The 17,399-nt window shown below is 40.3% G+C and overlaps 1 protein-coding gene and 1 long non-coding RNA gene across 2 annotated transcripts in view; both read right to left on the bottom strand.

The window, feature by feature from the left end:
* Positions 1 to 3,356: 3,356 nt before the first annotated feature.
* LOC117955665 overlaps positions 3,357 to 17,399 on the bottom strand; it is a 24,260-nt gene continuing 10,217 nt past the window's right edge. Inside the window, exon 3 of the long non-coding RNA XR_004659109.1 lies at positions 3,357 to 3,522. This is a non-coding gene — a long non-coding RNA (uncharacterized LOC117955665). The remainder of the gene's footprint in view (positions 3,523 to 17,399) is intronic.
* LOC117955663 (protocadherin-10-like) lies at positions 5,616 to 10,888 on the bottom strand. Its single transcript, XM_034890286.1, has 4 exons — positions 8,357 to 10,888; positions 6,534 to 6,595; positions 6,312 to 6,424; positions 5,616 to 5,979 (listed from the first exon to the last, which is right to left on the bottom strand). Exons 1-4 carry the CDS (start codon positions 10,886 to 10,888, stop codon positions 5,705 to 5,707), a joined length of 2,982 nt encoding a protein of 993 aa, XP_034746177.1. The 3' UTR covers positions 5,616 to 5,704.

Below are 17,399 nucleotides of genomic sequence, written 5' to 3'. Positions count from 1 at the left end.
ACTCCCATGACACGGATGTGGTTTAAAGAAATGTATACTATTCATTTATTTTGTTAAGCATTAATACCTTTCACCTTCTCTAGATGTTGTGTGGAGCTGTGTTTAAAAAAAATATTCTTGAAATGAACACCAGGATGAGTCTAGAATCTTATTTGAAGGTTACAACCCAAAAGTTACTATATGTGGATAATATTATATTTTTTTCATTGGTATGTTGCTTCATTCATATCTTTATGTATCCCTTTGGTGCTTTGCCTGTTGTCAATATTATGATATTAAAATATCATGAATGACGCTCCTGATGTATGGCTGATGGTGATGTACCTGGGCAAAATATTATTACGTTGTACTGCAATTCTGTGTTTAAAATATGGTATTTTTTAAAAATATATTAAGACATTTATAAACTTCTACATACACTTAAAGTTGTGTTTGGATGTCTCATCTCTGTCTGACAGAATACACTCACTCAGTCTAACATTATCAAACAAACAGATACTAGGCATGGAGTTTTTATTAGTGTTTTAAAATGCACCGAACACTATCCTAAGTAATAATGAGTAATTGCATTACATGTTTCTTTTGAGTGAGCTTCACATTGGGCACATGGATCATTCTGCATGGGTAGTGCTGTAGCCTACCTTAACTCCCTGTTATTAATTTGTGCTGTCTGTTGTATTTTAATGTGTCTGGTTTCCTAAACCAAAGAGATTGTATACTGACAAGATGGGCAGTGAGATGAGGATGGTGCTAAGCTTTCCTCTCCTTAAACTCCCTCTGGTGACAATATAGAGAATTACAGAAGGATCTGGACTTCACACCATTCACTCTTCGGACGCTATTATCTTTACAGTGTCCACTGCATAAAAAGGGATATGTTTAAACTAACTTACCTATTGGAAGTATCTACTTTGTCTGTATTGAAAAGGACATTCATGTGTCTATATGTCAGGAAAAAGCCGTTATTTAATAAGATTTAAAACCTTGAAATCTCCTCCCCGATCAAACGTTTTCTACTACACAAGAAATGTTTTGACATGATGTTGGGTCTTAATAACTCAAAACTTAACTAATTTAAACATTACATGAACAAAATACTCAACAAATCAGATTAAGTTGGCACAGAGGTTAATCTCTAGTTTGAAGGTTTCTCTTGTTGAAGAATGACCCAGTGGCCACATATGGCAGCAAGGCAACAATGCTTATTCCTATCTACTTCTAAATCCACATGTATTGATTTAAGTGACACTGACAAATCCTAAAGACATGCAGTAAAAAATGACTTAACAACAAGAGACAAGGCAATAACACCTCAACAGGCCCCTCATCACCTCCCTACACACTGTTTATAAAAGATATACATCTAAATCTATAAAATACCACCTGCCAAATACCCTGTGTTTAGAGCGGGAGAGAGAGGATACGGTAGAGATCCTGGCAAACATGAGGCATAAAAATGGCAATTTGGTGTGGTCTTGCATTTACTAAGCCTACTGTAAGTGTAGGGAGCAATTTCGGCATGATACATGTTAAAAGTCATATTACAATCCCTTTGTACAAACTAATTTAAATGTATTCAAATAAGAAAAATGTTGTCATTTTGTATATATATGCACACTAAATTATCAAACAATGGGTAGTAAAAGTGAAACATGTGGGAGACAATACGGAAATAAAATGGGGATTTCCAACATGCATACTGTGAACAGACACACTGTACATGGTGAGTATTTTCAAAAGAAGTATCTGTGAGCAAAAGGCACCCTCTAGTGGAAAAATATGGGTGACTCCTCTGCTCAACTCAAGTGGTGGAATTGTTGGGAGAGAAAAGAGGGAGATAAAGAGAAATGAGGCAACACAGATTGGGCTCGGAATAGATTTAACATGGCACCAAGACATATGTGCTTCTGCTTATTGCACATGGGACATATTATAACTGCTAATCTTGGCTGTTTTTTGGTTCTGGTTGTGATACAGTCAAAGATAAATCTTGGCTTGATGATCCGTCATTTTTGGCAGGATGTATTTGTGGGCCTGCTGTATCTGGATTTTTGTTTTTAATTCCTGATAGTATCTTAATTATAGGAACATTTACGCCTTTTTTTAATCAAGGTTTTATCCTTTTGACTCAGTCTTCAAAGTTAAAAATGAATCTGAAACTGGCCCTTGGAGCTTTTTGAACATGAAACAGTTCACTGAGGCAGCCGGGCCCATGCACAAGATTAACCCATTGGTCTTCAATTGCTCAGTTTGAGCTGCTGGATCTTGAAGATTGTCTCCAGAGTAGTAGGTTAAACTCTGGGTTTACTGACCACATCAAGAGAATAGGTTCACTGACACTCAGAGCCATAAATCACAACAACAGTTTATTCTTCCATAAGCTACATATATAGGTGTCCATGTCAGGAGGATGAGTGAGGATCCTCCTGACTAAGTCTGGGCTCTTCAATCTGGGTGACAATGGGTCAAATTGTGCAGTGCGGTTGATATTTGGTGTCTTGAGATATCAGCATCTTGACATAAAATGACTGCATTTGGGAGAAACTCTATTACAGAGCACCATACTGCGAGGTATTTTTAAAGCCAGTTAGCCAATCAGGCTCCTGCCACATTTTATTCCACGCTTTAAATGCTGTGAAATTGGATTTTGTTGTGTCAATCTGCACAAAACTGAATTGTAATTAACACAGTTTACACGGGCACATCCTCAATGTCGTCTTTTGAATGTGTCCAAAAAACTTCAGACTCACAAATGTACCTTTACTGCTTTCATGTTTTCAACATATTTATTTATTAACAATAAATTAATTATGTTATGCATTTCTACTTACAGTATATGTACGTTATGTTCAGTTATAGTACAATTATTTCAGATCCACATAAAAACAATTGCTCAGCACATCATTGAATAAGTATGGTAGTCCAAAAACAACAAAAACAGAGTTGAGGACAGATTTATTGATATTAATTTACACTGTACATAGACTATATACAGGGAAATTTGTCTAACTACCTGTGTAATCAAACTCAATGATGAATACAAATTTGAAATGCATAAAACCAGTGACTGCATCATGTCTGCAGTTGCTTGTGATCAAACAACCTGAGTGGTCCAACAGGCAATTGGATGTGGTGTGTCAGTGTAGCGCTCTACTGCACAGGCCCACTGAGTAAAATCCCAGCTGTGATGCTATTCCTTGTAAAACAATTCCTCAATGAACCCTGCTTGAAGGACATATTGCATGGTTACACTCATTTCAATGTCCGATGCTTTTGGCATCGGGTCTCTTTTCTATTGTATTACCGTCAGTGTTGGGCAAATTACTTCCAAAATGTAATACATTACCGATTACTAGTTACTGTCATTTGAGAATAATTAGTTATTTTACACTATTAATGTCTCTGAATTGTAATGCGTTGAACTACTTTTGCATTGCTTTTGATTTACTTTTACCAAAATAACAGCGGAAGTTTGACTTGGCAGCTAGCTTGTGACTTTCACCACTGGATCAATAAAATCTCCTCTCCATCCATCATTATTTATTATTTATAATATGTTTTTTAATTAACATGAATATGCAAAGTAAATACATCTATACAAAAGATAAGTAAAACGTACAATAGGCAAGTAGGCGAATGAAAATCCTCAATTAAAAGTACCTTACAGTTGTATTGAAGTACAGTATTGTTGTAAAATGTTTGCTTAAAGCACTTGCATAAGAAATTCATGTTGTTTAGTTTGAAACAGTTAACAGGAAATGGTCAATGATAGTGTGATTGAAACTCAATATTTACATGATTTACAGTATTAGATTAACATCTGATATGTGAAGGTATCCAACTTTGTTTAACAATAATTTAGTTTGATGGCGAACCATCACAGGAAGTGCTTTTATTTTGAAGTTGCCTACACCGAAGTTGTCTGTTGTGTACTCTTGCTAGCTTAACGAGTTGAACGTAAGACGCTAGATGCTAAACGTGTTCGTCTGCTCACTTTCTAGTTTGTAAAACCCAAACTGCAACACATTAAAGAGTAAATGGTAACAGTTACAGGCAAACGCTCACTCTCCACGGCTGTTAAAATGCTATTATATGTACGTGTAGCAAGCCTAAACGTGAATTCCCGACATGTTTCCGTCTGTCAGCAGGTTAGACACACTGCTGTCCGCGCTGACCGTCACCTGTTGGGACACAGATGTTGTCCATACCGTCTCTGGTTCTGGCTCTGACCACGGGAACAGCTCAAACAGTCCAAAAACTCAGAACAACCAAAACAACCAAACGGGAACGTTGTGTGGAGGTAGGCTATAGTGCAAGCGCAGGAGAACGTTACAGTTGGTTGGTTCTCTTAACAGTTCCCTCCGGGTTATAATTACGTTCCCCAAACGTTAGTTTTTGGTTTGGTTCAAACTAACCTTTAGAAAACCATAAACAAACGTTCCCTAAACGTTAGTTTTTGGTTTGGTTTGAACTAACCTTTAGAGAACCATAAACAAACGTTCCCTAAACGTTAGTTTTTGGTTTGGTTTGAACTAACCTTTAGAGAACCATCAACAAACGTTCCCTAAACATTATGTATTGGTTTTGTTCTAACTAACCTTTAGAGAACCATAAACTAACGTTCCCTAAACGGTAGTTTTTGGTTTGGTTCAAACTAACCTTTAGATAACCATAAACAAATGTTCCCTAAACGTTAGTTTTTAGTTTGGTTTGAACTAACCTTTAGAGAACCATAAACAAACGTTCCCTAAATGTTCTGTCGGGACATTTTGCTTCAATGCAGCGTACTGACTCCTGAAAATAATGTCCATCTCGCAAATGTATCTGTCTCTGCAGTCGAATACAGCGGCAGGAAATAACATGTGAACATTTTTCCTGTGAAGAAATGTTTTGTGATGTTGTTACTTAAAATAAATGTAACTCGTTCTACTAATCTGTAACGGGTATAATATTATCGAAATGTAATTAGTAAGGCGTTATATGCAGTACATTGCGTTACTTTTGTAACGAGTTCCTCCCAACACTCATTACCTTCACCATCTGTTGGCATTGCTTGTGCGTTGTGCCTGGACTGCATTCAGACTTGTGGACAAATGTCCTCTAACTAAATGCACCAGGAAGCATTGGGTGAAAAGCTTTGAGTTTAAGATACAATTGTAACTGCGACCCTGCGTCATTATCCAACCAAGATTTACAGCGTTTGTGAAAACTACTGCCCACTAACATTGTTGTATCAGTAATACAAGCATAAACTCTCTGTCTCGTAGGCCTACAGTTTGTTGGTTCACTACGTTGACACACAACATGTGTCCCTACAAGACTAAAACGTGTGTATACATTTAAGTAAGATACATGGACACCACTGGTGTAACACACTGTAAGTGGCTGACATTGAACACAACATTTACCTGAACTCACTGCTGCTGCAAATGAAAAGCCGTCCCTGTAATGCACCAGTTTACTGCATTTGTACAATACAACTTCATGATGGAGAAAATCATCACTTGGCTCTACTTGACTCAAAATATACTTCATTTTAGTATTTACAAAAAATAAAGAATATACTTGGGGAACGGAGTGTTATTTAATCCCAGCGGAAACAAAGGGAAATATAATCTGTCAGCCTCCAAGAAGCAAATTAGAATTTGAATGGAACTAGTTAATGGCTTCTATTATAAACAGAATATACAGTGTAGTTTATGTATCATTTGAACATGTCATTACTTACGATGAGACCATCATTGTTGTCAAAAGCTTGTTCATAGTTTGACGTGAATCTCTTTTTTTTCCCAAACGTAGAGAAAGTGTTGTACACATCCAGTTCTCCTCTGGGTGCCAGCTTCAGAGTGCTGTAGTCAGACGTGGTGCCAGGTATGTACACATTATGCTGGTAGTCTGGTGCTTTAGAATGAGGCTGAGTGTACTTGGGGGTCCATGAGTAGTGCGGAACTGCTCCCTCTTGAAAAGAAATCTTGCAGTCTGTAAAAAATGTGCATAAATTACAGTTTGTACCGGAAGATTATTTCTGCTAAGAGCTCCTATTTACATACGGTATACGGTGTTTTTAAAGGCATCTTCTTAATTTCAGCTTCTCGCAGGCACTTCAGTAATCCTCGTGTTGATGCATTAAACACCCCCATCCCCATCCCCACCCCCACCCTAGTTTTGGGTGTTGGTGTTATCTGCTATTCAGTTTACCGTTTTATATTCCAGAATAAATCCTCAGGCACAGAGACACTGGGAGAACTCCCAATCCACCCCCTTCTTTCATGTGACCAATAATGAGCCCCAATTGCATAGTTGCCACCTACCATTCATATGGTTTCCCCAAGTCCAGTACTGTGGTGCCACAGAGCAGGAAAACCCATTGGCTTCATATTTTTCTTCCCGAGTAAGAGTGCCCTCCATATTGGCTGAGCTATACCTGAGGAGATAAGGAGACAGCACACATATAAGTCTATAAGTGTGTGCACGTTTATGCATGTGTGTGTGTGTGTGTGTGTTTATTGTAAATGGCTCAACTATGTATTCACCTCTTGTATGCTAAGTTGCGTTGGTTCTTGGTCCAGGTCCAGTCCTTGTTTGAATACTTAAGCTGCACATTTGAAACATAACAAAAAAACATAGTGACCAGGGCAAGTAGAACAATTGCAATGCATGTATGTCCAGATGCAGTCATGTATGTAAAATGGCAAGGCTAAAGGCAACAGATATGGGAGATACTGTAAGTCATTGTGATTGACATATCTCTTTATATTTCATAAAAAAAGGCTAACAAAGTCAAGTTCTAGTGAAACAGCTGGACACAGTGAGAAGAGGGTACAGTGGCTTACTAATTATGTTTTATCAGACTATTAAAATAGATTACATTGTCTTTTACATGTCTTATATTGAAAAATAACAAACTAGGTTCTCCAATGCAACATTATAATGACAGAGAAGATGTCACATCTCCTAAAATGTGCAAAATCAGTTTGGAGCTAATCTGCTAATGTGACTGATGTGAGGTGTACTATTGGTGGATTTATACTGATGCTGGTGGCAAGGGCACGAATACAGCGGCAGTGTTAAGATCAAGACACAGCTCCAAGTCTGCGTCAACAAGTGGGGTTCTCTTTTATCCCCGCAACACCTTTTTATGTGTATGTCACACTCCTTCACACACGGTGGCAATTTACCAAGACTTCAGCACATGTTGTCAAAACATGTAGGTTGACTGAGGTTATGTTTTCCAAAGGATTACTTGAATATGAAATAAGGCGTAAGAAATAGGCATACCTTTTTGCTGTTTTTTATTCTCTATATATAACAAACCAGGGTTACATTAGTTGTGATATCATATATATACTCAACAAAAAAAGCAACGTCCAATATTTAGGACACTGTATTTAAAAATGTAATTTCATAAAAATCCAAATAACTTTACAGATCTTTATTGTAAAGGGATTAACCAATGTTCCCATGCTTGTTCAATGAACCCTAAACAATTAATGAATGCACCTGTGGGAAAGTCGTTAAGACACTAACAGCTTAGGCTGTAGGAAATTAAGGTCATAGTTATAAAAAAAATGAGGAAAGTAAAGAGACATTTCTACTAACTCTGAAAAACACAGGGTCCCTGCTTATCTGCATGAACATGCCTTAGGCATGCTGCAATGTCGGTACTGTGAGACGCCTAAGACAGCTCTACAGGGAGACAGGAAGGAAGCTGATTGTCCTCGCAGTGGAGGACTACGTGCAAAAACACCTGCACAGGATCGGTACATCACACCTGCGGGACAGGTGCAGGATGGCAACAACAACTGCAAGAACTGGCAAATGTGGAGCAGCATGCACCAGAGTACTTAATGCAGCTGGTTGCCACACTAGATACTAAGTCCAACTTTAGATTTTTCCTCCCCACCCCCCTTTGTTCAGGGACACGTTCCATTTATTTCACTCACGTGTTGAGTTTATGTCTTAGTTGTTGAATATTTTCAATGTTCGTAGGCTACAAATATTTAGTTAGGTTTGCTGAAAAATTAGGAGGAATTGAAAGTGACAGGATGTTTGTTTTTTGCATAGTATATATACACACACATTTTACAACCCTTCAAACAAATCGTTCTTCCAACATGAATTAATAAAACAGTAGATAGATTTTGAGAGAGCGCCCCCTAGTGTGTAAAATCCAGTTTCCCATTTGCCCGTGAGTCAACCTTTCTGTCATTTCTAATTAAAGTGAGACAGCCGGTCGACTAGTCAGTGGCCTGAGTGGTGGTTATAGTTTTGAGATAAGTGTTAATCTAAAAATGGATGATAATAGAAAGACCCACTCTGTTATGCTGATTTGTTTGAATGTATTTTAGTATGTTACCTCGTTTGGGGTTGCTGCTCTGTTGTTGGCCAGGTCGTTGCGGTCCAGCGCGCTCCAGCCTGAAGTGAGGTAATCTGTGCTCTTGGCGTTATTCTGCTGAACTGACATCACGGGACTGCACGGCTTGAGGAACATAAAGTCACTTTTGGACGATTCCGGTGTCAGACACATTTTGTAGCAATAGACCTGAGGAAGTGCGCCGTTGCCGTTTGTTGCCTCTGCGCAGCCGGACGCGCCTGTGGACATACACACGTTTAAGTTGGACTTTTTGAACACCTCTGAGCTGTCTGAGGCTTCAGAGCTGGAGCAGCAGCAACAACAGCCGAGAGTGGTGGGGAGGTTGGACTCTCCGCTGGACGCTCTGCCCTTCAGTCTCCGCACCGCAACCATGACAATAATAGCCACAAGAAATGTGAAGGAGACTGCGCCCAGAGACACGATTAAGTACAGGGTGAAGTTGGAGCTGTGATGCGGGCTTAGTGACATGTCACCCAAATCGGGCGGCGAATCTGGCAGGCTGTCAACCACTGACAGAATGATGGAAACAGTGGCCGAGAGGGGTGGCTGACCATTGTCCTTCACGAGAATGACCAATCGGTGCCTCGTGGGGTCTTTCTCCACCAAGTGGCGTATTGTTCTGATTTCGCCTGTGTACAGAGCAATGCTGAACAAGCTCGGGTCTGTCGCTTGGAGCATCTGATAAAAAAGTCGCGAGTTTTGACCTGCGTCCGCGTCAACCGCGCTGACTCTGGTGACAAGGTAGCCGGCGTCCACCGATCTGGGCACTGGTTCGTTGGGTGCTGTGCCGTTTTGCGGCACAGGTGACACAATTACAGGCGCATTGTCGTTCTGGTCCAAAATGAATATGTTCACTGAAACGTTGTTGTTCAGAGGCGGGAAACCGGCGTCTTGAGCTCGCACTGTGATCTGAAAGTTTTTAAGTTGTTCGTGGTCAAAGGATCGCAGCGCGTAAATGTTCCCGTTGTCCGAGTTTATGGAGACGTATGTGGACACGGGCATTCCCTGTACGTCACCGTCCAGTAAGGAATAGGAGAGATATGCATTTTGACCAGAATCTGGATCCAGTGCGGTCACCGAGCACATAGATGCTCCCGGCGCATTATTCTCAGTCAAATACACAGTATAGGAAGGCTGTTTGAAGTGAGGCGCGTTATCATTCACATCAGACACTTGGACCAAAATAGTTTTCCTAGTGAATAAAGGTGGGGAGCCCATGTCTCGGGCGGTAAGGGTGATGTTGTACTCTGCGACTGCCTCTCTGTCCAAAACATCACAAGTAACTAATGTATAGTAGTTCTTAAAGGATGAGTGGAGCTGGAATGGGACGTGATGGGGGATCTCGCAGTCCACATTCCCGTTTTCACCCGAGTCTTCGTCCATTACGCTGATGACGGCTATCACCGTTCCCGGGGGCGCGTCCTCCTGCACAGGTGTAGACACTGATGTCAGGATCACCTCTGGGAGGTTGTCGTTCGTATCCAAAACGTTCACCAGCACTTTACAGTGAACTGCCACAGCGGAGGGGCCCTTGTCTTTAGCCTGAACATAAATTTCATGCATCCTGGCTTTTTCATAGTCTATCACTCCTTTGACTTTGATTTCCCCTGTGCGCGAGTCTACGCTGAAGAGCTGGCGCACTTTGATGGGAGCGTGGCCACTGAAGGAGTAGGTGATGTCAGCATTGGGACCCTCGTCTAAATCGGACGCATTGAGTTTTATGACAACTGTTCCTTTAGGTGCGTTTTCAGCAAGCCTCACTCTGTAAAACGACTGATCAAACACGGGCGCGTTATCATTTGCATCCAAAACGGTGATATCAATTTGCGCAGTCCCGGATCTCTCCGGAGCGCCTCCATCCACCGCCGTTAGGACCATTTGGTGCGTACTCTGCTGCTCTCTGTCCAGTTGGTTTTGTAGGACCAGCTCTGCAAATTTGCTGCCATCACTGCGCGTTTGTATATCCAAAAGGAAATGCTCATTTACACTTAACAAATAGGTGCGGAGTGAGTTGGATCCGACGTCTAAATCCTGCGCGCTCTCAAGTGGGAAACGGGATCCTGGCGCAGCGGACTCCGATATGTCCAGATTAAACTCGGTCCACGGGAAACTAGGAGAGTTGTCGTTCACGTCCAGAATCTCCATCTCCACCCTGTACAGCTCTAGAGGGTTTTCTATGACCACTTGCAAGTGAAAAGAACAGGACAAACTCTGCTCGCATAGTTCTTCACGGTCAATTCTTTCATTGACAAATACAACTCCGTTTTCCAAATTGACCTCCACATATTGCTTCTTGGCACCTGAGACTATCCGGAACCTGCGCGCAGAGAGCTTGTCCAAATCCAAGCCCAGGTCCTCTGCAATATTGCCCACAAACGCTCCATGTTCCAGTTCCTCAGGGATTGAGTAGCGCAGCTGTCCCCGGACTGCATCCAAGAAGCAAGCCAACAACGCAAAACGGCAAACTAAAAGCCATTTCCCAAACAGTCTTTTCTTCGCCTCTTGTGTGTCCATCTATAGGCTAAAGCAATGCCGCAAACTCACACCAAGGACTGCGTATCTGGTGTACTCATAGAAGATGATTAAACTAGGATTGTGCAAAATACAGTCTGGAAAAAACTTGACATTGGTGGGACTGGAACAGCGACTGTCTGCCCAGAGAGAAAAGAGAGGAGAGAGAAAGGGGTGTGCAAGGGCTACTAGACCCAGCTCAGATTAGTGTGCGTGTGTGTGTTTGTTATTGGCCCTACTGTTCAAATAGGAGGGAAACGACATCTGCTTGGATAATCTGTCCGGCCTATAGCCCGATCAAATTCATGTAGCAGTCTCGAAGCTTTGACCACAGGTCAAACGCACCTGAATCCAATTCTTATCAGAGTGTTTCATCTTTTGATACTGATAGAGTTGACAATAATCGGATATAAACAACACTCCTGCAGCATATTCACTCAAATAAAAAAAAAAAACGGTTAAAAAGTTAAAGTTGTAAACTTTTAAATTCTCAATCAAGCTACTTTAATTAAAAAAAAATACATCACTTAATGAAGTGTTATCATAACTGCACAGGGTAGGAAAATGTAATTGAATTGTCTCTCTAGAGTTTTGGAATGAAATGATTCTATTAAGAACGTTTCAACAAACTCATTTTCAAAACAAACCGGGACTGTTAGAAGAAATCAGAGGAAAAGCCTTTCAGTTTTGTTTTGTTATTAGAGGAAGTCAGCGTTTCAGTTGAGTCTTACCAAGCTTAAAGACCTTACCAAATGAAAAAACAGAATGATAGAAGTCCTTCAGAAGTATACAGGGACTGCATTACAGCATTCCAATTAATTATACAAAATTACAGAAACAGTCTACATAGACTATATATACTCCAATTGGGAATATTATGTACAGTTTAGGTTTGAAGTTGTAAATTTTCCTCGGGAAAATTCAAATTCCCAGACATCGTCATAGTACTCTGGCAGGGATTGCATGTTTAATAAAACATATTTCCCAGCATATTTCACCATATTAATACACAGATAGAGCAGTTGTATCTATCTACCATCCACCTCAACGCATGCTCGACCCGTTTCCTCTGAAAAGCCCAGTTCCCCTGGTTAAAAGCTGAAAACACAATCTGTCTGCAGAAGTGAAGCAGCAGCAGATGGGGAGGTTTTCCACGGGCTCATGCTCTTTTTAATTAATGGAATGGAGATTAGAGGGCATTTTCCCTGGATCATTAGTGAACAGAGGAATTAAGACATTTTGTGAGGAATAATCCCAAGGCTATCCATGTGATGCATATGTGGTTTTCTCTCAGTGGTCATACTGACCTGCTTTTCACAGCCTAAGTGCACGGCATCACTTACACACTGCCGAAACTAAGTAGCTGGGATAAGGGGACACAACCACCACATTTAGGGATCAAAATACAATAGAGATTATCTCTCTGTCTCTCCCCCCTCTCTCTTGCACACACATAGTGTCACTCTCACTCTGCCTCTCTCTCCCTCCCTCATTCTCTAACTCAAGGGCAAAAGTAGAATATCAATCCCTTTGTCCTTAACTACTTTCCAGTTTTAAAACTGCAGGATTAGAGTAGGTTAGCCTATATTCTGCAGCTTTTAACACTTAATCGGTTTTAGTTGGAAGAGTGTTCTGCCTTCCACTCTAATGGCAGAATGTCTGTCCTGTTACATGTTCTGAGTGCATCTAATTATTTTTTATTTAACCTCTTGTGAACCATTGCAGATGCTCTGCACCACCTGGTATAAAGAGCCAACAGCAAACTGACAACGTTGACTTCTCACATGATTGACTGCTGGTAATGAGGGAAATTGTAGCATTTCTTGTCCTGTTTGTCTCGGCACGTAGCATACAAATACAACTTGTATATTCCTGTTATACTAATGACATGCTATGGGAACGGGTTGCTAAACAGAGACATGAAATAGTACGGGAATTGTTACACGCAGTGTGAATTTCAACCGTCTGGAGAACAGGAAAAGGGTGTGAATAGTAAAAAAGTCTTGTCTCAGTGTGAGAGTATGTGCATACATTCACATGTGGGTTGTTCAAGAAAGAAAGGGATAGTTTGAGTTTGTCAAATACACTCACTGGAACAGATAACATTAGCAGAAATAAAGGATTCCGGCTCCAAATTGGGTATTTCAACTGTAAACATAGATTTTAATTAATAAATTAAACAATTCAGCAGTCTGCAAAAAAATCCATTTAGATATTACCTTGTGCACATGGCTGATTGTGTTTATTATTAGTCTTTGATGCACCAGAAACATGTTGTTCTCATTTCCTTCAGAGTGCTGAATGAAAGGAATTAGAGGAGAAGACAAATGTAAAAGCCCATGTCCTCGATTTGTACTGAAATTATTATGGAGTCAGTATTTAGCATAATGTGCCCACACAAGTATTATCACCAACATTAAACTCACATTCTGTCTGCTATTGTTAAAGTATAGCTTTATAGTTGAGTCTACCCTTCTCCATGCCCCCTATAAATGTAGCAGCACATGGGATTTCATGAGGTCATCACTTGAGTTATTAAACTACACTCGCATGCCTGTTGAAACTTGATGTGGATGTCGGAGGACAGAGGGACAGCTGAGAGCACAGTTGTTATTGGAGTTGTCACATGGGAACATCCTGACAGTGAAAGTTGGCCTCAGAAAGCTATTGAGATCACCAGTGGATTCTTGTCTGGGCAACCCACAGTCACAGGAAAGTGAAAGGCAGAGGCAGTAAAAAATAACCTATTTTATTGTTTCCCTACTTACAAATTCATGTGTGCATGAGGCAGCCACCAGCAAACCAAACAATGCCATTATGACATGTTGTCATGGCATCACTTGTAAACACTCATGTCATGCATATTACACAAGGAAGCTGACAGTACCATATGAGAAGTTCATGCTGTATTTTAGCGTTTTACATTTCCTTTTTCTAAACTTATGGCGTAGTTCACGTCCTCTTACATCTTCAAAAACTACCTTACCATCTTATAACAATAGCCCCTTTGTAGAGGGTTTATGATATGTTATTTATGGCTTCATTAATGGTAAATTACCTTGCTTTATACATGACCCTTGCTTTGTCTTCCAGCTCTTTATTTACAAGTAATACACCCTGGAAATCAGTTACAGGACATCTGGACAAATATCAAAGTAATGTTATTATCATTGAAAATTACTTTAAGGGCATTTTAATGTCCTTAATAGATAACAGCAGTGGAGAGATGACTGAAAACGAAAAGAAAAAGAAATGCAACAAACCTTTTTTTAAGTATTTGTTAAACTTTTTATTTTCAGATAACTAAAATTCACCCTTGATTGAAAATTGTTATTAAAGTTTCTAACTGCAGAATAGATGATATATCAAACTGTTAGAGCCATTACCCTTCATTAATGACTTTTCAACAGTTATAACTTTGTTTATCACATTCTAGTCGTTATGGCTGCAGCCACACACTTCTTACTCTCACCCATCCATTCTGACCTCATCTGTTGCAAACAGTTTCTTCTGAGAAGCCAACAAAGAAATGGCTACATGTCATGCACACAACAGCAGTAAAATGAGGACACTTTTGCACATTAGGAAGAAAGTGGTTCTCCAAACGCACACTCAGAGATTACAGAGCAATTCAGGTCACTGCTGGATATGGAGAAACTAAACAATTACCAACAAGCAGATGTCACTGCACTACAACACACCATGCATCAATAAAGAGACTGCTCAGTCTGGGTAGCATGGTCTTCTTTCCCAAAAGAGTGTTGAAACAGCCAATTTGAGAAGCTTCTACTCTGTTGCTATGATCGTTACTTTTTCAGGAGGAGAGGAAGACTGCAGGCAGCAGTGGAGACGGCTTTTGTCTGAGTTCGACCTGCTTTGTTGACCTGCTGTAAAGGCTTGGCTTTTATATTTGAAGACTTTCAGCTATCATTATTTTGCTGTTCTAATCAAAGAAATCACAGATGTCATGTTACCATTTTCTCAAAATTATTTCCATACTATTTCTAACATTTGATTCTCCACGTTTTCTTCTTTCGTGACAAAAATGTGACATGGAAGGTTTCAAGACAAATATTTAGATATTTACATTGTAACAAAGCATGTGATAAAAAGAAAGCCTAGTACATGCTACACTTGTCAGTTTTGTGCTGTGTTTAAATTCCGTTATTATATCACTTACGTTTTTTATTATATTGTTCTGCCAGCTACACGGACTGAAACAGACCAGGCCATTTGCACACTACTGGGATGCAACGGTTGCAGCCTTTAAATCAGACGTGATGACATACGTGGTGGCTATGTCACATGTCTTTGGTGTGGGAGACATGGGTATGAATCCCACTGCGATACATCAACCTGTGCGTCCCTGAGCAAGACACTTAACCCCTAGTTGCTCCAGAGGCGTGCAACCTCTGACATATATAGCAATTACAAGTCGCTTTGGATGAAAGCGTCAGCTAAATGACATATGATGTTATGCAATCTGTGCAACCGTCATTGAACTGAACAGTTCCACTGAACACTGAACAGAACTTTAATGTCATCTTTGGACAGCTTGCAAATACTGTAGGACACTTAAGTCAGTTGGATTCATCTTGGGCCACAATTACCAGATGTTTTTGTAATCGATTAGCATCTCAGTTGTTTAGATTGCTTGATTAAGTGTATTCATTTATATTAAAAATATATAGTGAAATGCAAATCACATTTTCTCAGAGCCCAAGGTGACACTTATGCCAGTTTTGTGTAACCAACGGTCCAAAACCCAAGGATTTGTTCAATTTACAGTAATATGAAACAGGACTCAGCCTACATGGGGCGAACGCTCTTACTGGGTGAGCTAGAGACCGTCCCCTCATACTCTGCTTCTGACTGGCTAGTAGTCCTTACCTAGGTATTGTGCATGTGCAACTCTCAACAAAGATGGAACAAAAGGGAGATGTCTCAATCTGTAGCTAAAACAGAGAGCTCAACACAGCTGCAGCAATGTGCAGTACATCAAAAATATGGTGTTTTTTGCAATCAAATCATGTATACCTATTCTAGTACAATGTCAAAATATAATTATGAATCTGAAAATGACGATAATATAAGCACTTTAAAGTAAAATTATCAAAAGACCTTTCTCACAGAAGACATGTCACAGAAGGAAAAGCACAGGTGTAGATTTAATGTATTGTAACATTAATAATAGCTAAATTCCAGTTTCAGGGTCTTTTAAGTGTGCATACTGGCTGTCACACTATCATGGCTTAGAGCCATGCTTCCCCACCATGACAATTTAAAATGTCTGCTCTAGAATACCTATACAACTCTGTAGCAGTAGTCCATTACAAGTTAAAGTCCTGCATTCACAAGTGTGGAAGTATGGAAATATTAAATTCTACTTAAAATATCACATGCAAAAGGGAAAATGTGAATATATCATATCCCTGTTGCATTTATAAGTGGCCTTTTACTTTTGTAGTTGGTCAGTAAATGAACGGTTACACTAGGTAGTTAAATAGCACTGCATTGTATTTTGTTTGTAAAACCTATATCTTTAAAATAACTAGTAAACAGGCATACCTACCTAGATAAACACGGTGAAAAAGTGCAATATTTGCCTTGAAAATGTGAGCACAAAGTAATAAATCTAGTTCAAGCAGCTCAAGTGCAGTTTGTGTAACTCTAGCTATTTACATTACACCACTGGGATACAGTTTTGTTATTCGTTATGCAGTGGATTTATAAGCCAGAATGTGACACTGTTGACGCCCCCTCTTCTCAGGTGGCAATGCCCATAAACCACGCCGGATTCTGCGCGTGCGGGTTAGGTTTTCAATCCATTTGGTACCACAGTGCGCGCAAACCTTTCTTGCTTATAACACATATGAACAAAACTTTTCTTTTGTCGCAAGTTCTCACCACCATACATTTGCAAGAAGCGGGGCAGCGCCTAAAGATCCTGGACGGGGGCCCCAGTGAGGAAAAACAGCCGAGTTTGGAGTTCAACAATGCCAGCGAAGTTGCGGTCTCAGCGGCTAGCGCTAGCATAAACCAGGTCAGGCTACACAGGTTAACCCCCCTCCTAGCTTTCAAAAGGCGACTTCTGCTGCGCTACCGTACAACAACTGACGACCATAAGGTATTTTTAAGTCGACAAACCAAACCACGTTTATACACAGCAGCAGCCAGTCAGTCAGTTCATTACAATGCTCTAACGAGCGTCATTTTTGAGTGCAGGGCGCCAAACTGTCGAAGGTATCCCATCTCACATCTTTTCAACACTGCTCGAGCAGCAGAGGCTGACCTACAGTAACCCTCTCTGTAAAAAAAAAAGTGCTCTCTGGCTTTCATGACCTACTTTTCCCCGTGTGAATGTTTCTTTCCCCATACTTTTTCCTGCTGTTTACTAAACCTAGGCGAGCCGGTCCGTGCTTCACATGTGGAAGGCCCATTTTGTGCTGCTGAACCTTGAGAGAAACCTTACCCCCCTTGTGCACCAAAGGCCGGAAGGATATTAAGATATTAT

This window comes from Etheostoma cragini, chromosome 13 (genome assembly GCF_013103735.1).
Source record: "Etheostoma cragini isolate CJK2018 chromosome 13, CSU_Ecrag_1.0, whole genome shotgun sequence".
NCBI lineage: Eukaryota > Metazoa > Chordata > Actinopteri > Perciformes > Percidae > Etheostoma > Etheostoma cragini.
The sequence above is the reverse complement of the archived record's forward strand: the minus strand, read 5'-3'. Positions and strand labels throughout refer to the sequence as shown.